This window comes from Tripterygium wilfordii, chromosome 22, assembly GCF_013401445.1.
Source record: "Tripterygium wilfordii isolate XIE 37 chromosome 22, ASM1340144v1, whole genome shotgun sequence".
In the NCBI taxonomy this organism is placed as follows: domain Eukaryota; kingdom Viridiplantae; phylum Streptophyta; class Magnoliopsida; order Celastrales; family Celastraceae; genus Tripterygium; species Tripterygium wilfordii.
This window is the reverse complement of record NC_052253.1, coordinates 2,846,983-2,873,616: the sequence shown is the minus strand read 5'-3', so window position 1 is coordinate 2,873,616 and position 26,634 is coordinate 2,846,983. Positions and strand designations below refer to the sequence as shown.

The window sequence follows — 26,634 nt, the reverse complement described above, 5'->3', positions numbered from 1 at the left end:
TTAACCTTTATCCTCTCTTTAAGCATGGAATATATATGATTTTAATGTCCAAGTGGGTGCATTTTTTTTTATATAAAAAGGCACACGAAATCTACTTTGATTGAGAAAGTTTGAGGTATATCTACTATAAAATGTGAAAAAAAATCAACAAAAATGGCATGAGATGGCCTTCCAATCTCTGACTTTTCTAAATTAATTTTCTATTGCCTTTATGCTATATATTAATTCTAGATTAAATTATTAAAAATTAATCCTGTTTTGAGATGCAATGCACCCATATCATGAATTCACTATAAAATGGTAGTACCATCTCTCACAATACTTGTAAACCTACATCCCCAAAAAGCTTCAAATTAAATTTAAGTGCCATAGTGATGAACAAAGATGTCGATTACTCGAGTACTGTTGTTGATCAAAAGAGGCTGAAACTATTTGGGTTTGAGCTCAATTACCCAACTAATAACCCTAGTGAAGGAGATCATGAAAGTGTGAATTCATCAACAAGTATTTCTCCTTCCCCTACAAGAGAATACAACAACAACAACAGCAACAAGAAGGCTTCCAAGGACGACGTCGTAGCGGTTGTCGACGACAAGAAGTTCGAGTGCCAGTATTGTTTCAAGGAGTTTGCAAACTCACAAGCATTAGGGGGTCACCAGAATGCACACAAGAAGGAAAGAATGAAGAAGAAGAGGTTGGAGCTTCAAGCAAGGAAGGCTAGCATCAACTATAATTATCTTCAGCCTTCTAATAATAATAATATTATTATTAATCAAGGGTTTGGATACCATGGATCCGGTACTACTCCATGGTACTATGATCCCTCTTGTTATAATAGTGCTAATTCATCTGATCTGCTTACATTCCATGAGGATCAGTCTCCTCAGATTAGTTTCAACCAGTTTGACCATGATTTTCGTGTCAATGGGTCAAAACGACGCGCACAGAGGCGAGAAGCGGGCATGCTTACGCTAATGAGGGCTGATGAGAGATTGGAGGATCAGAAGATAATCAGACGGCCTGTGATTGTGAAGGCTGCTTCATCAAAGCAATCTTGTAAATATTTGGATCTTCAATTAGGTCTTAGCTTGGAGTCAAAGTTTAGTTAGAAATTAAACAATTCTTCTCAATTAAGAAATGGAAAGGGAAAAGAATATTATTATTGATTACTTAAAGATATATTTTGGTGATTACAATACATATATATTATGATCTTACTAATTTCCCACGTATAGAAGAGAAAATCAACAAGGAGAGCATTGATTTAGGAAACTGATCCAAGTTCGATTCTAAAAAAAAAATCCATGTAAAAGAGAAGTTCGGATTAAATAGAGATTAATTTTTTTTTATTATCCCAAATTTCTTTGTGAGAGTAGCACATAAATTCAACTCAAACAATTCGAAGAGATATTATTCAAGCTTGTCCTAAGATTCGTACAATTTTTGTCCTTAAAAAGGTTATCTTGATTGAGAGATTGAATTTTTATTTATAAATTATATCGGTGATTTACACTATATTGGTGTGAATACAGGTATTAACACAATTAACAACTTCCGACATTGGCTTGCATGTTTGCCAACTCTGAATTGCTTTCTTTGAGAACAACACATCAATTAATTAATTTCGATCATGTGCAGGTATTACCCTTTTTTGTTTTTGTTGCTTGGTTTTCACGTCATTGTATGTGTATAGATTTCGCAGATGAATGTGGAAAAGAATAAACATATTGATCACGTAATTAAATAAGTTTTTTTTGAGAGGGGAATGTGAAGATATTACGCACTCATGGAGACATGAAGCCACTATTCTCGGATATATATGTATATAGTCAGGCTATCATTCGACCAATTACGTAAAAGATGAGGCCAATGTTGACCCAGTCAAAGTAATGTAATGAGCAAATTTTTAGCCAAAACTCTTCGTCTCCCTAACAATTTTTTTATAACAGTATTAAGTTATCTAATTACATTAAATTGTATTATTACGTTAGCTAATTACATTGATTTTTATTATTACGTTGTTTAATTACATATTATAGCTTATTATGGCTGAATTTATTAAATATACGTAACGCTATCGAATTTTAATTTTGAACCCAACAATAGAAAGATTTTTTTTTTTCATAAAAGAAGGTTCTTTAAGTGTTCACTAAATATTCCTTCATAAAAAATAGAGATATTGAGCAAGGCAAGTATGTCGTGTGTTGGTTTTGAAAACATAGATTCACATTGTAAGACTTTAAGTGCATATAGAAAAATTCTTGTATAAATTAAAGTTTTATGGATTTTAAATTTATGTCCGCACGGTGCAAGTAATCTTTCTTTTACGTATTTGCATGAGTGGCAATCAAGCGGTACCTAACGACTATGAAATATGGATAGTACATATAATGGTTCTGCACACGGTTGTGGACGTTGATGTTAGGTTTGGCTGAAGTGAATCAAAAGCTCATTCTCTTGTTTGGTTGTGTTTTAATGGATTGGGCCTTATTCACCCCTTTAAGTTTAAGGCTTTAAGAACCTACACCTTTTAGCTTTTTAAAGAATCATTGTAGACCGTTCGATTAACATCTAATAAATACAATTTTTTTTTCCCATTCATTTTAACTCCAAATAATTGTAATAAATGCGTAGGCAAACTATTTTTGTCTTAGCTATCTAACATTTTCCCAACAAGAAAGTTTTTAATTATAAACAAATGAATTATATTTACTTTAACATAGAACGATACCATGCATGTTTATCTTTTGAATATCCGATATGGTAAGTTGGACCAAAGTTCATTGCGTTGTCATAAGGGTATTACTCCTAGTACGTAGGAATTGAATTCAAGACCTTCCGAGTGTATACGGTTTGATCTCAGAGAGATTCACCACTAAATTATCACTCAGGTTGTTAAAAATACATATATATATTACATAAAAAAAAAACATTCTTCATCAAATTATATTTGGTGAAACAAATGGAGCGCCAATTGCTAGAAAAACTTCAAGATTTATTTGTAGGAAACGTGACAAATATTTCAATGTAATGGAGACCAGGTACAAGAGGTGTTAAAAAAAAAAAACATAATAAGAGGTTACTTTTAACGTTCATCTATAGGACAAGTTTATTACTGGTAGTTAGATTAAGGTATCACAATAAGTTTTTTTTTTAGACAACACATACACATGCACAAGGCTCCCACAGTGAACAAAATCGGTGACAAACAAAATATACGTAGACGTTATTCCCACATAATATATGACAACACTGTTTCATATATAACTTACAAAATATAGAACATTTTATGGAAGTGTCGGTGGTTCAAAGCACTATCTATTATTATAATCTAATACACACTTGATTAAGGAAGAGGGAAGTTTATCATATCATTCTCGGTGCAGTCAATGTAACCATGTGCGCAAGGTATAGCAACACCATTCGGCTCGAAGCATATTACGACCTCAAAGAGTTGCAAGACTTTATGTGCGTCCTCGTTACAGCGAATTTGAACTCTCTTTCTCCCAGCCCTGCTAATATTACCAGCGATGTAGGATGCAAGATATCCTTCTCTATTGCGAGGAGTAATTCTTGCTGTTTAATGTGAGAAAATACATGTAAAGATTAAGAATGCCACTTACTATCAAATTCTTTCACCTTAATCGATTATGGATGTGTTGTTATTTTAAGGTAAAACAAGAACACAGATAAACCATGTATGATTGAGTAGTTTAAGAAAAATCAAGAAAAAAAATTCTAGGATATCTATAGTTGAAGTAAAAAATCTCAACCCTACTCACATCCATGATAATGTTTGTTTTGAGTTTATAATTGTCGTTAATACCTCGAGCCCTCACGGCTTTGTTCCTCCCTAGACCATCACACTTAATGGTACTTGATAGGACTGTTCAAAAAACCCACCAAAACTGAAACCGAAATGATTGGTCGATTTTTTATAATACAAAGTTACACATTTTTTCACTAAAAATCAAATCGAACCGACAAAAAAACCGACAATTTATTTGGTTATTTTCATTTCAAAAAACCTCAAAAAACCCATCGAAACAGACCGCGAACACCCCTAGTACTTGGACCGATGAGAAGAAACCTCATAAATGTGAGAGGGGGCTAGTTTATATAATAAACCCATATCACTAGGCTTGGCCAAGCGATGTGGGACATATGAATTTGTAACAGTCTATGTTTCTGTAAGAATTTTAAAATTCCTTTTTGCAGATTATTATCACTTTATATATACTTACCATCGTCGAGTATCTGAAGAAGATTGACCCTCCTTATAAAATCTAAGGCAATGTTGAAATGGTATAAAGGATGATCAGGATAGTCAAAACACTTGCCGTGTCTCCAAAATTGTCTTCGCCAAAGTGCTAGATTCATTCTCACCCAATTGTCGTACACAACATCCAGCCAATACATATTCATTTCATCTAGTATCGATCGTAGGTAATCGAGCTGTTGACACGGACAATAACATAAAGATAATTGTCAGCTATCTATAATTAGATCGAGTTGAAGATGCATAAAAGGAAAGAGACAAAAACTAAAACTGATATATATATATGTATATGTATGTACTTACATCAATATCATCTTCATTCATGGGTGTGATATCAGTGCATCCACTATCTTCATCATAGGGAGGAACAATAGTATTAGGAAAATACATTGGAAAGAGACCATGGATTGTGAAATTTACTACAATTGGTCCTTGACAAGAAAAATGGCCAGTATTACAATATGATGTTGGCCATTTGACAGCGATCTTGAAGAACTGATATCGTCTGTGCATTCGTGCTTTTGTATCAAGCACTAGTGATATGACAATGATTGCAAGAAGGCAAATAATGGTCTTACCAATTGACAATCTTCTTGCCATTTCTCGACAAACGAAGAGCTCGATCTCAGCTGAAATGTTCAATGCGTGTGTTGTACATATACATATGTGTATATATATATTTTTGGATAGAATATTTTCTAATGAAATGACAAATATGAAAATACAATCCTAGAAGAGTAAACAATAACAGTATCATCTATTACAAATACATACAAAAAGATGAATTTACATTCTCATATGTAATATTAACCGGAGACAGAGATGAGTGGTGAACACTTAACCTTTTTTCATTTTAATCAAACAACTACTAGCTCCGATAAAAAGCTTTCTTAAATTTATAGCCGTTTCCGACTGTATCTCCATTCCAATGGCCGTGCCGGTCATCGTTGGCCGTGTTCTGCCACTAGAAGAGAAGCCCCCTGATCCTTCCAAATCATATGCTTCTCTAATGAAAGACCCTCTCCTCTCCCAGCCCAAACCTATCTCCTTTCAATCCAAACCTTCCTTGAAATTTCTCGGCGAACCAGCCGTTGAATTTACTGACGAGGAACTTGAATCTCTTTCCTTACCTTTCAACCGCACCCTCATTGGTAAGTTTGCTCACCAGCGACCGCCGATTGAGTGGTTAAGAAAACAATTCCTAACCCTTAACCTCAAAGCTGATTGCAAATTGGGGGTCTTGGATCGTAAGCACATATTGATTCAACTGAACAATGACGAGGATTTTCATCGAATGTGGGCAAAAGATAGCTGGTACATTGGGCGCCAGATGATGAAAACCTCGAAGTGGACTTACAACTTCAAACCTGACAAGGAATCATCCATTGTGCCTGTCTGGGTAACTCTTCCAGGTTTGCCCCCCTTATTCTTCAATGATTCTTCATTATTTTATATTGTGAAAGGCCTCGGTGATCCTCTAAGGATCGATGCAGCCACTGCCTCTCTCTCTCGCCCTAACATGGCTAAGATCAGTGTAGCCATGGACTTACTAGGTGATTTTCCAGAAAGAATTAGGATCAAATTAGGGAACAAAGGTGAGGACTATTGGCAAGCAGTAGAATATGAAAACATCCCAAAATACTGCTCCAAATGCTTTTCGGTTGGTCATATTGAGTCTAACTGTGGTCCAAAAAAACTTAGTCTTCCCCAACCCAAGAACAACAATAGTGCTGTTGTTAATCCCCCCACTTTAGAGACCAAAAAACCTTCCACTGAATGGAAGGTTGTAGGGGTCAAAAAGCAAGGGGATAAGCCCAATCTTCCAGCTTCTGTAACACAGGCTCCTCTAAAAGAAATCTTTAAAAAAATTCAGAACGCTCTAGATGTCCCTGAATGCTCTAATGCCAACCAAAATCAGCCTGACATTTTTAATGACAGTGAGCCTGACAGCCCTCCTAGAATAAATAATAGATTCTCAATTCTAAATGATCTAGATCAAGTTGTTGATCTTGTAGATAACGACCCAACTATCTCAAAAAATGCGGATGTTGTCCATGGGCCCAAAGATATAAATCAAGCTGAATTTTCTGATCAGACCCATTCTGATCAAAACCTTGAAATCTTGGACACTCAAACTGAGCAAATTAAGGGAGCTGAGAATATTGCTTTGATTGAATCTTACAGTCGTCAATTCACATCCACTAGTCAATCCTTAAGAAGAACTTCTTCAGCTAATGACCTTAATCAGATGACATACAATGATTTAGCTTCTCTTAATGGTTCTCAAACCCCCCATTGCATGATTCCTCTTAGAATCTGTGATGATTCTTCTATAGCTGTCCATAGGAGTCAAGTTATTCAGGATAAACTTAATAATGCAGAGTGTTTTTCAGACATGTCTAAACAATTTTATAAACATTATAGTAAGTCTGAAAAAAAGAAAACTAGAAAAGGGATAGATTTGGCTGTAGTTCTTTTTGAAGAGCCTACTACTCAAGGAAAAGTAGCTAACTCTCATAACAAAAAGAAATCTCCCCCAAAACAGAACCATAAAAAGAATGGCTCTTCAAAAAAATCTCAAACCAGAGAGCTTAAGCAAGCTCAAAAAACCACTTTTAATGATGATGTTTAATTGCTTAATTTGGAACATTAGGGGAGTTGGCAACTCCGCTTCTATTAGTAGGTTAAAATTTTTATGAAAAACTCATAACATCCAAATTTTAGCTATTCTTGAGCCTTTTATCCCTGTGGATCAAATTCAAAGTTTAGCCAAAAAGATTAGATTGAATTCCTTTGCTAGTAACTCCTCTGGTAAAATTTGGATGTTTTGGAATGAGACCCTCCCTTTAAAGAGAGCCTATGACCATGATCAGATTCTAACTTTAGAGGCTAATTTAGGTCAAGGTCCTTGCCTTATTTCTGCAGTGTATGCTAAATGCAAAAGGAAAGACGGAATCCCTCTCTGGTCTGAGCTCCAAAATCTCTCTTCTCTAGATATGCCTTGGTGTGTGGGAGGGGATTTTAATGTGGTTCTCTCTCCCTCTGAGAAAAGAGGTCTTACTGGTATTAATAGAGGGGCTGTCAATGACTTCTCTCAAGCCCTTCATCATGCTAATCTCTTTGACTTGGGCTACTCAGGATCTAACTTTACTTGGTCTAATGGAACTTGTTGGTCTAGGATTGATAGGATCTGTGCTAATGGTATTTGGCAATCTTCTTTTGCCTCTACTTTTGTCTCTCACCTTCCTAGAGCTAACTCAGATCATTCCCCAATTTTAATCAAAATGATTCCTATTAATTCTAGCTCCCCCAAACCCTTTAGGTTTCTAAATGCCTGGACCTCTCACATAAATTTTCTTCAGATAGTTAGAAATAGTTGGGATGATCCTATTAAGGGCAGATCAATTAACTTAGTTTGTGAAAAACTAAAAAGATTGAAAAAAGCTCTTCAAGTTTGGAACAAAAACTGTTTTGGCAATATTTTCCAAAAAATAAACTCTGTAGAAAATGATCTTGATCAAATTCAATCTGCTTATGATCATACCCCAACTGCAGCATTAAAAAACTCTTTATTGCAAAAAACTGCAGAGTTCTCAAGTGTTCTTAAACAAGAAGAAATGTTTTGGGAACAAAAAGCTAGGACTAAATGGTGCAAAGAGGGGGATGCTAACACTAAATTTTTTCATGCCTCTGTCAAAGCCCAAAGACAAAAGCTTTTCATTGATAATTTGAAAGACGATAATGGTATTTGGTGCCAAGGTGAAGATCTAGGGAAAGCCATAAATCTCTTCTTTAAGAACCACCTGTCTCTTCCCCAAAATCATCCAAATAAGGATATCACTGATCTTTTTATTCAAAACATTCCTAGGATTGTTTCTCAAGTCGATAATGACTTGCTTGACCAACTCCCCGATCATTCAGAGGTCAAGCAGGCAGTTTTCTCCTTTAATGCTAATAGCAGTCCTGGCCCTGATGGTTTCAATGACCTTTTCTTTCAATCTTGTTGGGATATCATAGGGCATGACATTGTGGATTCCTGTAGGGCTTTCTGGGTGGGTCATAGCCTGCCAAAGGCTTGTACTAGCACATTAATTGTATTGATCCCTAAAGTGCCTCATCCTACTAAAATAACTGAGCTTAGACCTATAAGTCTATGTAGTTTTTTAAACAAAATTTTTTCCAAAATTATGGCTAAGAGATTAGGTAACATTCTGCCTAAAATTATTTCTCCTAACCAATGTGCATTTGTGAAAGATAGAGATATTTCTGACAACATATTACTTGCCCAAGAACTTATTTCCAATTTGAACAAGAGAGTTAGAGGTAATAATATAGTCATCAAGTTGGATATGGCTAAAGCCTTTGACAAAGTTTCCTGGTTTTTTCTTATTCAAATTCTTAGAAAATTAGGTTTTAGTGAATGTTGGATTGATTTAGTTTGGAATCTTATTTCCAATAACTGGTTTTCTATCTTGTTTAATGGCAAACCCACTGGTTTTTTTAAATCAGAGAAAGGCCTAAGACAAGGAGACCCTCTATCTCCTGCTCTATTCATTCTCATGGCTGAGTCTCTTTCAAGAGCCCTGGAAACCTTCCATGCTGCCAATCCTGCTTTTTCTTATTACTCTGGAAGAGAAATTAATGCTATTTCTCACTTGTCTTATGCGGATGACTTGCTCTTGTTTTCTAATGGTTCTAAAAAGGCCATTGAAGGTCTTATGAAAGTCCTTTCTTTATATGAAAAATGTTCTGGCCAACAGATCAACAAAGAAAAAAGTTGCATAATCTTTCCTAAAAAGATGCACCTGTCTAGGATTAACACCCTTCTCCACATCTCTGGTTTTAAAAGAAAAGAGTTGCCTATAGTGTATTTAGGGTGCCCTTTGTCCTGTGATAGGAAAAGAATTGTCATGTATGACAATTTAGTTGAAAAATTTAAATCTCATATTGTGAATTAGAGTACCGCTATGCTCTCTTCAGGAGGAAAACTAATTTTGCTAAAGCATGTCTTGTCTTCCTTCCCTACCTACTTGTTCTCTGTTCTTGATCCCCCTAAAAAAGTCATTAATCATTTGAACTCTATATGTGCTAATTTTCTTTGGGGAAATTCTGAATTTGGCAAAAAACATCATTAGGTTGCTTGGAGGAAAATCACCAGGCCTTATGCTGAGGGTGGTTTAGGTATAAGAAGCTTTGATGTTATGGTGCAAGCTCTAAATTGTAAGTTATGGTGGAAATTCAGGAATTTGAAATCCATGTGGGCTCTCTTTATGAGTCAAAAATTCTGCAGGAATGTTCACCCCTCCATAGTTTCTCCCTTAGGCTCCTTCACTTGGAAAAGAATTTGTAGGGTTAGAAATTTTATGGAAAACAATATGAAATTCATAATTGGGAAAGGTAACATTAACCTATGGAGAGATAACTGGCTAGGGGATGGCCCTATTTCTAATAGGATTGAGATTGATCCTAGTTGGCCCTCTAAGTTGAATAGTTTCATTGTGAATGACAATTGGGACTTTGATAAATTAAATATCCTCATTCCTGATCATATAGTTCAAGATAGGTAGATATAACTTTCAGATTTCAAATAGGAATGATTTGATGGTTTGGTCTCCTAATGACAATGGTTTGTTCTCTGTTAAGTCTGCCTATGACTCCATGAGAATTCATGATGCTTATTCTGCATTATTTGTTTCTCTCTGGAATGAATTAATCCCTTTAAAAATTTCTTTCTTCATGTGGAGATTGATTCAAAACTCTTTGCCTATGGATGAAGCCTTACTCAAAATAGGTATTCAGTTGGTTTCTAAATGTCAATGTTGTAAAGACCATCCCCAAACTGAATCTCTATTTCATATTTTTGTGGAAAATCCTATTGCAGTTGTTGTGTGGTCCTTCTTTTATAATCTGGTTGGCATGTCCTTTAGAAGTGATCCTATTCATATCATTTTGGCTGATTGGTGGAAATTTAAAAAGAAAAACTCAATCTTAGGTTCTTTGGCTTGTTTAATTCCTGTATGTGTTTGCTGGCAGCTTTGGAAAGCCAGGAACAAGTCTAGATTCGAAGACTTTGGTCTAAAAAGTCATGAGATCACTAATTGTGTCATTGATCAAATTAGATTGATTTTTCAAAGCTCTTGCAAAACTCACCGGGACATTTGCAAAGACACTTTCTTAAATACTCTTTTCAATTTACCTGTGAAGGCTCAAAAGAAAGGCAGGATGACTGTTTTATATTGGAACCCTCCTCCTCATTCTTATGTGAAAATAAACTGTGATGGTAGTGTGCTTGGTCATAATGGTGATGCTGGTGGGGGGTGCTTGTTGAGAGATCACAATGGTCAATTTGTGGCTGGTTTATCTAATTATTATGGTGCTTACTCTATTACTTGGACCGAAATGAAGGCTATTCATGATGGCATCTGCCTTGCTAAATCCCTAGGATTTAATCATATCCAGGTTGAATCTGACTCTTTGGTTGCTATTAACATTCTGTCATCTAACTATCATTGTCCTTGGAAAGTTATTTATATTAAAAGACAGATTGAAGAAAGTTATGGATCTATGGATATCCAGTTTAAGCACATCTTCAGGGAAATCAATGGTTGTGCAGATTTTCTAGCCACAAAGGCTTCCCAAGGTAAGCAATCTAGCTACTTCTACAGATACAACGACCTTCCAGCTCAAGTTAAAGGTATGATATACATTGACTCGATGGGGGTCCCTGTCATGAGACAGATTAACTGCTAATGTTCTATTTTTAGGCTTTTGTCTACCCTTTTGGTTTGTTATTGTTATGGTTTGTTCATTTCCTCCTTGGTGCTTGTTCTCTTGTTCTTTTTGTCCATGGGTTAGGTTTAGTCCCCCCATTGTGAGCCACCGGAGAAGGGCTATTCTTCTCCTCCTTATGAAATAAATTTTCCGGTTTCCTTAAAAAAAAAAAGAAAAAAAAACAAAAGAAAAAAGTGGTGAACACTCCAAAGACAACTACTTTATTTTTTAGTTTTTGGAAACCCTTTGATACTGTTTTTCCTATCGAAAAGATCGTAGGAGACCAATCCAATGCATCTCTTGTCATGGTCCCTAGGAGCATTCTTGGGGGCGATTGACATGGGCGGCTATTCAGGACCCTCGAACCCCTAAAACTCCATATTTTTGAAAAACTATTAGTGTTATATAATAGCCCACACTTATTTAAGTAACACTCAATATTTGGAAAAATAAAATAAAATTAAAGGTCCCATTTTTACAATAGTCCCCAACACTTTTGGTTTTTTCTATCAACCCATATACATCAATAATATTGTTCGATTTCTGTGGATAAATCGGATTCACATAGCTTTACCTTTCTCAAAAAATACTCATCCCAATAACTCTTGATTTTTTGTGCCAACGCTTGTAATTATCAATCAACAATTTGAGTACCGCACGAGTATGCTTTGTTAAATATGTTGACCTGGACGCATGGATGTAACGTCGGGACCTCAGGTCACCACCCTGGTGACCGGAATCCTGAGGCGAGTCTACCCATGGAAGCGGAGGCGCCATTAGCCGTCGTCAGTGGCTAGACAGTGATCGAGTCATGGATGGGACTCAGTGCCCCGATTGATGGTGTTGACCCACTTTGGGTACTTGACCAGTGAGAACAACTTAAGCCCAATTGAAAAGTGTTCGACCCATTTTTGGACTTTTATATCCTCTTATAAGTGTTTAGCCCATTTGAGATATTTAGGCCCAATTTGATAAGTGAGACCATATTTTGAAATTTCTGTGAAATTATCTCTCTATTTGCCTAGTACTCGTTATTTATTTTGTTTTTCGATTCTTACATGCTATTTGTTGAGTCGTAACCGTTCACTCTTTCTAAAACTCCTTTGTGCACGTAGTTAGGCATGCATTGATTTTGGAATCGGGTCGGTAGTGATTTTCGAAATAAATAAATTCATTTTGTAAATCTTTCAAAGTTTACAAACATTATTAAAATATTTGTATGTATTGATTGAAATAAAAAATTATTTAAAAAAGAATTTAAATCAAATAAACATGTCTTGGTTGATTAATTTTTTTGTAGAACCGTGCATTTTATTTGATATGAACATTTTGGATACATGAAAATCATATACATAATATGATTACTGAATAAAGAAATGCTTTTGTTGCTGCCACATCAGGACCCAAACTAACTCTATTATTGTCACGTCAAATTATAATAAAGATTAAATTAAATCAAATAAATTCCAAGCGAAAATGATTTGTATCCCAACAAATTTTATCCCAGTAATATACCAGTCTATCTGACAAAGCTGACTAAACATGACAACCTGGCATTAATTAAAAAAAAAATCTTTTTCTTTTTCATTATTTCCCTCTCTTCCTTATCTCTTCTCCCTTCTCCCTTCTCCCTACCTCACGGCCAACTATGGCCTCTTCGCCGTCCGGCCACTGTTCGCGCCACCGCTGGTGCCAAAACAAGCGCCAAGCCATAGGGCAGCTACCCCAGTCCTCCACCGACAGCAATGGCCAAGGTTTTCGCTGGAAAAAGCCTACACAGCTGCGATCCTCCTCTACTTCGAACTGCCGATCCCGCCACCTCCGGCTTCTTCTTTGCACGCCGTCACCAGTGTTGGACTCCCTGAGGTGAGAAGCACCTAGCCCAACCCTTCGCCGGCCATAACAATTATCCGAAGTAGACAACCCCTTTTTGACCCGGTTTTTCTTACTGGAAAGAAACCATTACTTGCAAAGTGCTTTCAAACTAGAGACATCGCATAAGACGAATTTCTCTCTGAAAGCTCAAATGCCACAAGCCCCCCAACATAGTAAGTGTTTCTTAGACCTTGAATTTCAGACTCCAATTTCTCATAAAATCCTTCTTTCATGTCCACTCGAGTCTTGAATTTAAGTTTAGGTTTTGCAGATTGTTAAATTCATTAAAAAAAAATTATGCGTAATATATGTGAAATTATTGGCTAATCCATGCTTTGCAAAACCCCACAATCAGTCCCTTAGTTCCCAATTAGTCTCAATCATCATGTTTAGGGCATATAAATCAAAAAACACAAATGACACTAGTAAACCCGTTATTACATTATTTTTTGAATATTGCAGATTATTAGCAAATTGTTTTTTCAGTGTTCGAATCGTTATTACATTATTTTTCAGTGTTTCCATATAGTCATTACATTGCTTTTAGAAACAATGTAATTACTACAAAATAATACATGACATAATGTATTATGTAATACAATTGATCAATTTTAGTTATTTGTCAATAATACATATGTTAAACTTCAAATTTCAATGTTTTTAAAATAAACAATGAAATTTCTAATGATACACATGTAATTACATTGTTTTCATTATGAATATATGAACAAGGATTTATGCTTCTTTGGAAAGTGAATTTAATCTAAATTTCATCTTTTAAGGCCTAATTTCAATGTGCTTTTGAAAACTATTGTAATTTCATTTTTTTAGTATTCAATATTTTTATTACATTGTTTTTAAGTTATCCATATTTTTATTACATTGTTTTCAAAAACAATGTAATTAAGATCGACCTGATAAAATGTATCGACAATGGATCTTGTTGGATAGAGGTTTACATACTGAGTCAAACCACTGAGAAAAGAAGACGGCTCCCGACCCAAAGCCACTGAGAAAACAAGAGATCTAAGTCAAACCATTAAAAAAACGAAACGCTAGTCAAACAATTACCCAATTTGTAGGGGATTCAGAGTGCTTTTGTTGTGCAGAGTGTTGAGCTTTCTCAATCATGGTTTGGTCATCCAACAAAGATAGATACAGTCCAGAATAATGTAATTTGTAGTGACGAAAACATGGTTCAGGCCCATTTTCTTCTGCATGAATCAAAGCCCGGTCAATTCTTTTGATTGATGAAGCCCACAGCCCATTCTTTGCGTAAGTCCACTATGATCGCCCATGGACTATACGAAAGCAAGCCCAAAGCCAATCTCAAGTATGACAGGCTGACAGCCATCCACTCTACTTTTACCGTTCGTATTACGCGCATGACAAGATGCTATATCCACATCATCTGATCTCGGGATACTTGCCGTCCCTATCCCCTTGTCACCTTGTCTACATCATTGGCTAGCCATAATCCCCAAAGTTGGTGAGATCATTTTTCAAATGAACTGGTCTAAATGGGCGACAACGTTAGTGCCGCTGTTGAACTGTTCAAATGTGTAAAAAGTCTCACATCTAAAGATGTGGGCACTCATGCCTTATTTATAAGGCTAAGCCCACCTCTTACCACCAACAATGCCTTTTCCTAGGCTTGAGTGGGTTGGGTCTAGCCCACCTGCTTGGGCCTAAGGAAAAACAAAGTCGTGCGGGCTCGATGTATCCACTGGAACCGGACAACCAAAAGCGGGGGTGTGGATTTACAACATGGTATCAGAGGAATTCGTTCCTGTTGGACATGACCTCTACTCCACTTGTTGGGTCTGGCATAACCCAGCCCACAAGTGCGGGGGAGTGTAAAAAGTCCCACATCTAAAGATGTGGGCACTCATGCCTTGTTTATAAGGTTAAGCCCACCTCTTACCACCAACAAAGCCTTTTCCTAGGCTTGAGTGGGTTGGGCCTAGCCCACCTGCTTGGGCCTAAGAAGAAACAAAGGCGTGCGGGCCCGATGTATCCACTGGAACTAGACAACCCATATTGTTGGTGTGTATGAGGGTGTGGATTTACAACAAAATGTGGGTATGACCAGCCTTCTCGGAACTTTTCACATAAATAGAGAGCTAGTCATTTCATCAAGAGCCTTTTCATAAATCTTTGCTGAGCCCCATAGATGAGGTCAACCCACATTGCATCAGGCTTGTTGTCATTCTAGTTTGGTTTTTCATCTTGTTGTCTTGTCTCATGGGGCTTGCTTCCAGCATGATAGGAGTGTCGCTCCCTTCAACGCTCCTCGTCCTTGTGCAGATCCCTCTTTAGGATTCGCCTCTCATACTCACTTTTGGTGTATGAATGTCTGCCATTATCCTCTTGCTTCCAGTCCGACTTCTGATCTTATGTTTGCCATGTAGAAATTTCAACTTGACTCGTCATGTAAATATATCTCTTCTCACTATGGTCGCCAAAATATAGTAGACAAAAATTATACCATCTTGGCCGAACACTCCACGGTACAATCCTAAGCTATTCGGTTAAAGCCTATTTTGGTCAGTGAGTTTGACAATCGTTGTTTGAGTGTCGGAGTCACAGACACTCAAGTAAGTCTCAAGATTATTACTAGTATAATAATCACAAGTAGTGCTTCATAAATTAACTCGGGGGTGTCTCTTCTTTTTATAGTGGGAGAATTAAATGTATCTTTCCTGTTGTTAGGCTAAACTTATGAGATGATTATGCCACATCCCTTAATTCACGACTAATTACTCCCTGAAGTCACGACCATCATGATACGAGCTGGACAGTGTGCGTCCCCTACCACACCATTGTCATATGCATAATAATTCCTCACATGCCTATCCAATGGAGGTCTGACACGTGTCCCTCATTCATCGTTCCCCCGTAATTAGTTTTTATTTTGAATGATGATATTTTTAAGGGGGAAAAAAAACACTTTGCCCTTCGCACATTAACGTTATTTTTAAATTTAATTGGCCAAAAAAAATAGATGCATTATCTTTTATTTTTTATGTAAAAAAGAAAAAGAAAATACTCATTCTTCTAGTGAAGGTTTTCAGTTGAATATTCAAAGGACAGAGAATAAGGACGATGGGCCACGTATGCACCTCTCCACGTTGACGTGGGAGAAAAATAACGTATCCTTCTCGTCCTCAACTAACAAAACAAGCAGACTCAATTGAATTGATTAAACCTAAAACTATCAGAATCACCAACCCAAATTCCCCAAATCCTTCTCTCAATCCATCCCAAAATCCACATGGATCATCAACTCTGATACTTTCGATTCCTAAGAGTTTCTCCTCTTTCAGGGTTGCACCGGCAGAGGCCCTACTCAATCGCCGATGTCTCTCTCCTTTCACTCTCGTTGCTTACTTGTCCTGTTTTGCTTCATAGGCTTTGGTTTTGATTTTGGGCAGGCGTTCAAAGTCCCTTTTACAGTTAAAGATGTGCTTCCAGTCCTGCCGCGTCAGATTTCGTGGCCAGTTTTGAACAATTTTCACAGTGCGGTCGATTTGTTGCCGTATTTCGTGGGATCGGTGACCCCAAATAATGAATCAATCGAGTGGAAAGGAGCTTGCTTCTATGGAAACGAGGCACGTCTTGAGTTTACCGAAGGTGATCGAGATGATACGGGCTTGGGCGGCGGCGTTCTCTATCTCAAGGTTTGCGCTATCCCCTACTCATCGAAATTGTGGGTTTTGAGCCATTGTTGGTGTAATTATGGTTTTCATTTGTCAATTGTGCCTTTTGTATCTTTGCTTTTGAATTACTTTGTCCTTCAGATTATGCTGGTGACAGTTATCTAAGAACTATAAGATTTGTTTGTATTGTATGTATATATTATATAATACAAGTTAGGAATTAGTAGCTATGTAGGTGTTTGTTTAAATGCGACTTAGTAAATCGGTTCCAAGCGCTCTGAGCCTCTGACAGTCATATATGAACCGTAAGACTTGTTTTTCTCCTCAACTACATTAGCTTTTTTGTGCAAGACATTACCCATGGGAGGGGAAGGACGCTCTTTAACTTAGAAAATAGAGAAGCAGTGCCGGAAACACTGAATGGGAAGAGGAATTTGGGTAGAGAGGTGGTTTGAACTAATCAAACCGTTGACAGAAACTGGCAAAAGTTCTGAAAGAATTATATGGATGAGGTGTCATGGTGTGCCCCTGCATGCTTGGAATGCAAAGTTCTTTCTGAAATTGGAAATCTAATGATTACCAGAATTATGATTTCTTCTCCTTTAAAGGCCATGCTCAATAAATAAGTTATGGCGCAGTTGCTTCACAAATAAAGGTTTTTTATTGAATGAAACTAGGTAAATCAGTTCAAATTGCCACTGTCGATATTTGTTGCTAAAGTTGAACCTCTATCAAGCAAAACGAGTAGAAAAGAAATGGTTGAAAGACATGCATGTTTTGTTATTGTTTTTAATTTTATATTTTTCAGTTTGTTGGGTAGAAGAAAAAAGATATTTGGCGGATTGTTGGTAGTGCCTTGGGAAAAAAAACTGTTTTAGTTTTACTAGTTTCCTTTGCTGGACTTTTGTTCCACGATATTTTATTTTTCAATAGATCAATTTTCTTCTTTTCAGACATCCGAAGCACACAGCTGGACCTGTATGGATCTCTATGTTTTTGCTACACCATATAGGATTACTTGGGATTACTACTTCTCTGCTCGAGAGCATACATTGGAGTTTGATTCTTGGGAGGAACCTGCAGAGTTAGAATATGTATGCTTCAGCTATTTGCATGTCTAACAAAAGTTAACGCCTTTGTTGCATCAAATGACATTCTCCCTCACTATTGAGCAGGTGAAGCAGCATGGTATCTCTGTGTTCCTCATGCCATCTGGAATGATGGGGACCTTGTTTTCTTTAATAGATGTGTTGCCACTATTTTCTAATACTGTCTGGGGTCAGAATGCTAACCTTGGTTTCTTGGAGAAACACATGGGTGCGACATTTGAAAAGCGTCCTAAGCCTTGGCTTGCAACTATTAATCCTGAAGATGTGCATTCTGGGGACTTTTTGGCGGTATCAAAGATTCGTGGTCGGTGGGGTGGATTTGAGACATTGGAAAAGTGGGTGACAGGGGCATTTGCTGGTCATACAGCAGTTTGCTTAAAGGACGAGATCGGTAATCTTTGGGTTGGTGAATCAGGACATGAGAATGAAAGGGTGTGTAACGTACAACATAATAAAATTTAAATATAATAAGCGTACTGAAAACTGAAAGTCTGGAAATAGGTAGTGAAGAAATTAAGCTGAAAATATTACTTTACATCTGTATGTGTTTAATTCGAATGGTTCCCTGGGATGGAATTGTCTTTACACTATTTACTATATTACAGGGTGAAGAAATTATAGTCGTGATTCCTTGGGATGAATGGTGGAATTTCGCTTTGAAAGATAGTTCCAATCCGCAAATAGCCTTGCTTCCTCTTCATCCTGATCTGCGTGCAAAGTTCAACAACACTGCGGCATGGGAATATGCTCAAAGCATGTCAGGCAAACCATATGGTTATCACAACATGATATTTAGTTGGATTGACACGATTGCTGACAACTATCCACCACCTCTTGATGCTCACTTGGTATTCATCGTTGTGACCATTATTTTTTATTAAAATCTAAATTACCAATTGCTTAATTGTGTCACACCTTTTATAGACAGCAGATTTAATAACTTTTTTGGGACATTGTTTACTATGCATACAACTTATGTTGGCATGTCTTTTTGTTTTCCTAGAGCATGATACTTGGCAAACAGGTTGGGGATTAAGTCTTTCTGCTTTACCATGATGTATGCTCATTGCATGAATGATATGCTTAAGCGTCTGCATGAACGATATGCTAAGTGTCTGTATAAAGGATATGCTCAAATGTGATGAATGTCTTGGCTTGAATAGTTTATGTAATTCCATATATCTGCTTTCTGCTTCCTAATATATTCTCGATATGATGTTGGCACTTCGCAAATATGTGATTGAGCTGGTCAATTCTGATTTCAGGTTATTTCTGTCATGTCTATGTGGAGTAGAGTGCAGCCAGCTTATGCTGCAAATATGTGGAACGAAGCGCTAAATAAACGGTTGGGAACTGAGGTATGTGTTCATACACTTTTCTTCATTGCTCTTTCCATGCTTGTGGGATACAAATTGGTCTGCATTTGATATAATTTTGAGTTTGCAGTCTCTTACTTTGATTTGACATCCAAAACTGTCATTGGAGCCAAAATCTTTTCATGCTGCTATCTTTTATTTAATATGTTGTTTTTTGCCTTTTTAGGGGACGTGAATCTAAAAGTCCCAGGAAGAAGGGCAATAGAATCAATAATAGATTTTGCAGCTTTGTTTTTGGGATCTAATGCTTAAGGGAACCACATATATAACAATACTTGCCAAATGAAAAGCTAAAAATTATAAGTCTTTATCATTGGTTCTCCTTTCATGTAGAAGTGGCTTAGTGACACATTTTAGAGAACAATGCTGTATGAGACTCAGGTATAGGAACAATTACCAATGGAAACTTGGTTAATGTGAGTTTATTTGGTGACATTAAACATGAAACCTGGTTTCTTGAAATATAAGGTTTTTGAATTTCTTAGCTTTTGGATATGTGCTTACCAATATATAAATTCGGCTATCATAAGAAATTATGCAAGGATCTAGATCCAAGCATGTCTAAATTGTTCGTTTGGAACTTGAGGTAACACCTTCAATTTTCTACCGTGGCCTCCATTTTTCTTTGATTTATAATTCTCTTATTTGCATCAAGCTTATATTTTTTTTATCTGTTGCGTCACTAACATTGTGCTGCACTTTACCTGCTGTTTCAGGGTTTAGACTTGTACGGAATCCTAGCGGAGACTGAACGGCGTGGCCTAGCTTTCGATCAATTACTATCCATTCCAGAACAAGATGAATGGGTCTACAGTGATGGAAAATCGACAACATGTGTTGCCTTTATTCTTCAGATGTATAAAGAGGCTGGAATTTTCAGTTTCCTTTCAAACTCTATTCAAGTAACTGAATTTACAGTAAGTTATAAGTGTTTTCTTTCTTACCTTTGTAATTATTACTTTTTTCCCCGGGTTCTTTTGAGGTAGTACAGTTATAACATGGCTTAATTTTTTTTCCCTTTTCCCTCAGATTCGTGACGCATACATGCTTCAGATCTTCGAGAATAACCAAACACGCCTGCCAAATTGGTGCAACAATGGGGATGGTCGGCTCCCGTTTTGCCAGATCCTTGGCGAGTACTGGATGGAATTGCCCCAGTATAACACCATAAAGCCGTATGCCAACATGAATGAGAACTGCCCATCTTTACCCCCCAGCTATGATAGGCCTGTAAGATGTTAATATGTTAATTTGAACCGCCCAGGTTTGTTATGGTTTTCCCACGCACATTGCATATTGCCAGTTAAGCTTGTGATAAGTTATTACCAATCTCCTTTAAGCATCTGTCCCAAACAATTCAAAAATATGTTATTTGTTGTTCCCGTGTAACCAACTTCAGATATTCCTGCTGTAAATATATTTATACTATCCTCTTAATGAGTGTTTCTTAATTCCTACCACCTTTATCTCCCAACAGTTTTATTTTTGTGTCGGTGAATTTGAAAGTAATGTAATATAAAGGTAAACAATTTCCATGCACAAAGCTTTCACAGCGGGTAAGATTGGGGATAAATGTGTGGATATGTTATTTTCATGAATTGAATATGTGACCAAATGTCTTAATGCCTCTTAGCTATATAACATTGCTTTGTACTTTTGTGTATAGTTGAAACATTAGATGCAGATTTGGAACGAGGAAAAAACATAGAGCATCAATCCTTGTAATCGGTGAGTTTCTCACTTATAATCTTCTTCGACATAGTGAATACTCGATCTATGCTGTCCGTCGATGTAAGTTTTCGCTGAACCAAGTAAACCTTTTGTGTTCTTTACCGCTTTGATTTAGTTCTCTACAATTGTTATGCCTTGGATTTGTTATTAGTTTGGTCAATCTATTGTGTACGCACTGTCTTTGGATTGATTTCTGTACAACACAACACAAAACACCCCACACCTTATTTAGGTATGGGGATGGAGTTTGTAACCTTGCTCATAAGCTCCACCGAACATGGTAATTAAATGCCAAAAAAAAAAACAATGAAAGTCATATGTGTGCAGAATAAATTAGGGCTAACCGGCCTGTTAAACAATTCGTTAACAATTGGCATATATATGAAAGACCATTATAAGTTATATCGAAATTGAACTTTGATTAATTCAACCGTAATTCAAAGGTTATGGTTGGTGCAAAATATATAATCTAAGATGTGTATAAAATTAATGGTTGACTTTAAAATATTTCCATAAATAGTTTCATGGTTCCAACTTGCAACTACTATTGATAATTGAAGACCCTATTATTCCAGATGAATATGGACTGCAACCATCCTATATTTAACGATTTACATCTTACACTTCACAACTTATTTGATATTTGGTGAGAATTGAACGATCCATGTATCAGAATTTACATGGAGCAAAGATCATAAAAAAGACGATACCATTATTCCATTCATACTACCACGTCAAAGAAACGACGACGTTTCATGGAGTTTCCGGCTTTGACGAGGTGGGTCTTTCTGATTTCTATTTCTTTCAGAAAAACAAACGCAAAAGCATCAAAAAGTCTTGAGATAAACCAGCAAATGTTAGTCATCACATAAATGTCCGCATTATTCCAGAAGAACAAACAAACAACAATAGGATTCCTACGCCGTCTCATTCTCCTTCGCTACGAAACTTCCACAAGTTTATTCAACACATTCAAAGCGGCAATTTCAACACGCCTTCACAAAATGACTTTTCTACAAATATTAATCATATTTATAGTTCTCCTAAACTCGCCGGCTTCAACCTCCTCCTCCTCCTCCTCTTCTTAAACTCTGTCAATTCGCCCACTTTTGCAAAGTAATAAGAGCACACGAAATGAGAATACTTTGTTACTTCTTTGCAATTGTACTGTCAATTTCATTAGTGCCGAGCTCAGCTCACTTCTTCCCCAACATATCGTCACTGCCTCCGCTCCTCCGGAACATCACCGCCGCTGCCGGTCCCTGGGATGCCTTCAAGAAACTCGTTGACTGCAACCCTGGTGACAAGATTGACGGATTAGGCAAACTCAAGAAGTACTTTCAGTACTTCGGTTACATCCCGAATGCTCCTTCAAACATCACTGACGACTTCGATGACTTGCTTGAATCGGCAATCAAGACTTACCAGCAGAACTTCAATCTCAATGTCACCGGAAAGCTCGATGAGCAGACGATGAATCACGTCACCATGCCGCGGTGTGGCAACCCGGATATAGTCAACGGTACGTCCACGATGAATTCTGGTAAAACGACGCCGTCTAATACTACCTCGTCACACCTTCACACGGTTTCTCACTACACATTCTTCCCTGGCATGCCGCGTTGGCCGGTGAGCAAAAGCGAGCTGACCTACGCGTTTCTCCCGGGGAATCAGTTGGAGGCGGATGTGAAGAGCGTTTTCACACGCGCATTCGAGCGGTGGTCGGAGGTCACCACCTTAACTTTCACGGAGACGAGTTCGTACTCCCGCGCCGACATCAAGATCGGATTTTACAGTGGGGACCACGGAGATGGGGAGCCGTTCGATGGCGTTTTAGGAACGCTGGCCCACGCGTTTTCGCCTCCGAACGGGTGGTTCCACTTGGACGGAGACGAGAATTGGGTGATTTCCGGTGACTTGGCGGTATCAGCTGTGGATCTTGAATCGGTGGCAGTGCACGAGATCGGGCACGTGTTGGGGTTAGGGCATTCGTCAGTCGAGGAGGCGATTATGTATCCGACAATATCGTCCGGGACGAGAAAGTTGGAGCTGGCCAGCGACGACATAGCTGGGATTCAACAATTGTACGGTAGAAATCCGAATTACAACGGTTCGGCGGCGACGCCCTCTACAGAGCAGAGGGACACCAATGGAGCCTACGTTGAGGGTTCTATGTGGGGCCTAATTGTGTTGATGACCGTCGGATTTGTCTTCTTGTTTTTGTAAACATAGGTCGACTTTATTAGATTACGATTTTCTTTTTTTGGCCACCCACATACAGGGATTTAGTATTTTCTGATTTTATCATTTTAAATATTTATAATATATATATTTTTTAATTTACATTTGTTATTCAGTTCCAAAGCTACGATGTCTACAATCACAAATTACAACATCACAACTGCCAGAATTGCCTTTGAAGGATATAGCGGCTTTTACCCTCCTACGATGTTCTCAAACAGCAAAATTAATGCGACTGTAGAAGGCGAAATCTGTGATGGAAATAATTCGAATGGAAAGAGGCTCAAGAATGGAACAAACACATAGGAGGAAGAGGCCCGGACTTTATGGTGGGTGGACAAGGTTTGAGTTTGCAATTATTGGCTTACCACACTTGGTACTTGATTATAGACATCGTAGCTTGATTTCCACGACCAGGAAAATAAGGCGAGGATCCAGCCCGGACCTGAGATTTGATAAAGAGAAACCAAAGATTGGTTGGTTCTTGAAGAAGCATTGAAGGGAATGTTGTGATGAAGGAGATCTAGGGCTGGAGAGTGAGTCGAGGAAGAAGAAAGGAGAACAACGGAAATGACCCATCAAGCTGACTGGGATTAAATTATCCACGTGTCGAGTAGTATTCAGCGGAGCATTCACACCACGTCATGCTGATGACGTGGTTGCTCAGCAATCACCGAATATTTTTCATATGAAAGAGCGTGGTTCTACCTCCATATGACACTGTGATGCAAGTCTATTTTTCTGTCCTGTCTTGAACCAATATGAGAGACTTCCAAGTCCATCCTGTATCTCATTGCAGTCTCTGTTTCGCCATCTTTTTCTTTTCTCTTGCCTCTGCCACTCGGATTCTTTTGAATTGTCTTATATAAACCGGACCGCCGCATCCGCATGTCTTGTTTTCAATTCTGTTTTACTGCAGGAAAAATGGGGCTCCCTACGTGTCTGCCAACTTATGAATTAGAAAAAGAGTCTCAATCTAACTCTAGCCATCTTCACTCAGAATCATCAACCTCCTCTCTCGCTTCTCAACCCAGTCTACCATCTGTCCCTTCACTCACTCCACCATCCCAACAACAAGAACAAGTCCTCTATGCACTCCACAACTGCATAGCCTCCCTCAACGGCCACTCCTCCTATGTCTCTTCCCTTGCTTTAGTAGGAAAATTCCTCTACAGTGGCTCTTCAAATAGCGAAATAAGAGTATGGAGCAGAGACCCTTCTTCGATATCTTATTCTTCAGCTGATAATGTAGTAACCACTAGCAGTGGAGGAGTTAAGTCTCTAGTAGTTTTAGGAGATAAGCTTTTCAGTGCCCATCTAGACCACAAAATTCGTGTATGGAAAATCGAAAACACCACCTTAATCCCGAAATTCAAGTGCATAGCCACACTTTCTACAGTCAGTGACCATTTGCTAAGGTGTTTCTGCTCCAAAAACCATGTAGACGTCAGGAGACACAAGAAAAGCACCTAGGTATCACATAGACTCCGTATCCGCACTTGCAATATCAAGAGATTGTTCCCTTCTGTCTCTACTGCATCGTGGGATAGGACGTTCAAAATATGGCAAACCTGTGATTTTAGATGTTTGAAGTAAGCGGCGAAGGCACATGATGATGCCATCAATACCATGGTAGTATTGTTACGAGTCGTATCCCATGATGTATTTGTTTATACAGGTTCAGCAGACAAGAAAATAAAGGTTTGGAATAAGCAATCAGGGGAGAAGAAGCATTCACTGGTGACTACGAAGGAGAAAACAAGTCAGCAGTTAATGCTTTAGCTTCTTAGTCCTGATGGGTCTGTATTGTATTCTGGTGCCTGGGATCGATCAATTCTTGTTTGGGAGAAAGACAGGAGCACGACTGGGAGTGAAAATAGAGAACATATAGTTCTGACCGGCACACTTGGAGGACATAACAAGGCAATTCTGTGTTTGGCAGTTGTGTCCAATTTGGTATGCAGTGGATAGGCTGACAGAACTGTTAGGATTTGGAGGAAAGGACTTGACAGGAATTATTCATGTTTGGCAGTGTTAGAAGGGCATAACATGACGGGGATGCAAGAGTAAGACATCAAAGCAAGTCCTAGATAACATGATCGAGCAGACCAATATTGTGTCTAAACCTAAAGAAGAAAATTCTACAGGTAAATATAACAGGCAAGGATTACGAACAATATACTTTAATGTCATAGTGCAATTTGACTAAACAAATGTCACTAATCTATTTTGTTCTTTGACTAAACTAATGTTTTGGTGGAACTTCTAAAGATTTTATGCGTTTAATTAATTGCAAGTTGGGTGCAAGTTAGGTTAAAAGTCATCTCCCAATGCCTGTATTATAGATCCACCCCTCCTTCCAATTTAAACATATTTATTTATGTTATCAGGGGATATTACACATGGGTCTTTTGGAGACAAGATAACCCTCTCCACCTTCTGTCTACCTACAGATAGAATGCTAACATTCTCAACCCTCGTTTACTTTATAGAGACAGCAAAGAGATCCCAACTAGTTGCTTTGTATGCACATTAGCTGCTGCCAAGTTAAAAGGTAAGACCAAGATAGATATGATCTTTTCATCTCTTGTAATTAAAGTTTTTAGCAATATTTGGAAGGCTACATCAAAATCATGTTGAGTTGTGTATCGGTGCAAGATGACAACAAACTTTATCCAATCATATTACCATTTATTTATGGTCATAAACATAAGGTTTTCTAGACATGTACAGATAGGATAAGCAATATGTTCACGAAAAGAAAATGGCAAGAGTGATGAACATCCTATAACATCATCAAAAAATCACCATTTATTGCATGATACACTGAACTTAAAAAATTAAACAAAAAAAGAAGGTATGGTATGGGGACTACCTGTTGAGAGCCTGCGCAGAAAGGTTCTTCACTCAACTGTCTCTTTGCATCTCCAACTTCCTTATGAATAAGTGAAAAGCGAGCCAAAATCTGAGGTGCACAGTAAGTAAAGAATGATAAAGTAACAGGTGAAATTGCAGTTTGGCAGTTGGTGGAAAATTGCAGAGCATTGGGGAGTAATTTGAGAAAAGAACCAACATCTGTCCAACAATCAAACACTTAGGGTGCATGAAAGTAATGGATCGTTACTTTCCCCAGTTAAAATGCAGTAACAAGTATTACTTACATGGATTCAGCACTACCATTCCTTCAAAACAGAATTCAGACTATGTACCTGAACTCGGTCTCTACTGCGCCTAAAACACAGGTCTAAGAAACCAACAGTGTGTAAGACAAATCTGGTGCTCTCACATTGTCATACAGTGATATCAGTATAAACAAGATTTGTTATATGCTTCCATCAATAAGTACTAATCGTTGGGAAATATAACTCAAAACGTAACACAGATCCATTCTCGCAACGAGATTTCACTACAATTCCCATCAAAGGTGGAACGGATTGTTATTGTAAACGCAGATAAACATTATCACGCCCTCGGTCTAAATCGATTCAACAACAGCAATCAGAGTGGAGAATAATTGATCCCCAAACGTTGTAACTTTTACCAACTGGAAATATAAAATACAATTACAGTTAAAGCACCTTGGGTGGCGCTCT

General features: G+C 37.7%; 4 protein-coding genes and 1 pseudogene across 4 annotated transcripts; 4 read left to right on the top strand and 1 right to left on the bottom strand.

Annotated features, from left to right (window-relative positions):
* The first annotated feature begins 318 nt into the window (after positions 1 to 318).
* LOC119991828 (zinc finger protein 5-like) lies at positions 319 to 1,217 on the top strand. Its single transcript, XM_038838313.1, has one exon. The coding sequence runs from the start codon at positions 375 to 377 to the stop codon at positions 1,107 to 1,109; it is 735 nt and encodes a 244-aa protein (XP_038694241.1). The 5' UTR covers positions 319 to 374; the 3' UTR covers positions 1,110 to 1,217.
* A 2,129-nt stretch (positions 1,218 to 3,346) lies between these two features.
* Positions 3,347 to 4,879, bottom strand: LOC119991379 (ribonuclease S-2-like). The gene is made up of 4 exons (XM_038837741.1): positions 4,583 to 4,879; positions 4,245 to 4,455; positions 3,827 to 3,886; positions 3,347 to 3,576 (listed from the first exon to the last, which is right to left on the bottom strand). The coding sequence occupies exons 1-4, from the start codon at positions 4,877 to 4,879 to the stop codon at positions 3,347 to 3,349; spliced, it is 798 nt and encodes a 265-aa protein (XP_038693669.1).
* An 11,191-nt stretch (positions 4,880 to 16,070) lies between these two features.
* On the top strand, positions 16,071 to 20,529 carry LOC119991138. Its single transcript, XM_038837370.1, has 7 exons — positions 16,071 to 16,605; positions 17,538 to 17,678; positions 17,760 to 18,125; positions 18,299 to 18,541; positions 18,959 to 19,051; positions 19,786 to 19,986; positions 20,099 to 20,529. Exons 1-7 carry the CDS (start codon positions 16,285 to 16,287, stop codon positions 20,309 to 20,311), a joined length of 1,578 nt encoding a protein of 525 aa, XP_038693298.1. The 5' UTR covers positions 16,071 to 16,284; the 3' UTR covers positions 20,312 to 20,529.
* A 1,143-nt stretch (positions 20,530 to 21,672) lies between these two features.
* LOC119991140 (metalloendoproteinase 2-MMP-like) lies at positions 21,673 to 23,152 on the top strand. Its single transcript, XM_038837372.1, has one exon. It carries the CDS (start codon positions 21,935 to 21,937, stop codon positions 23,024 to 23,026), a length of 1,092 nt encoding a protein of 363 aa, XP_038693300.1. The 5' UTR covers positions 21,673 to 21,934; the 3' UTR covers positions 23,027 to 23,152.
* Positions 23,153 to 23,283: 131 nt separating this feature from the next.
* LOC119991139 lies at positions 23,284 to 26,002 on the top strand (annotated as a pseudogene).
* Positions 26,003 to 26,634: the final 632 nt, after the last annotated feature.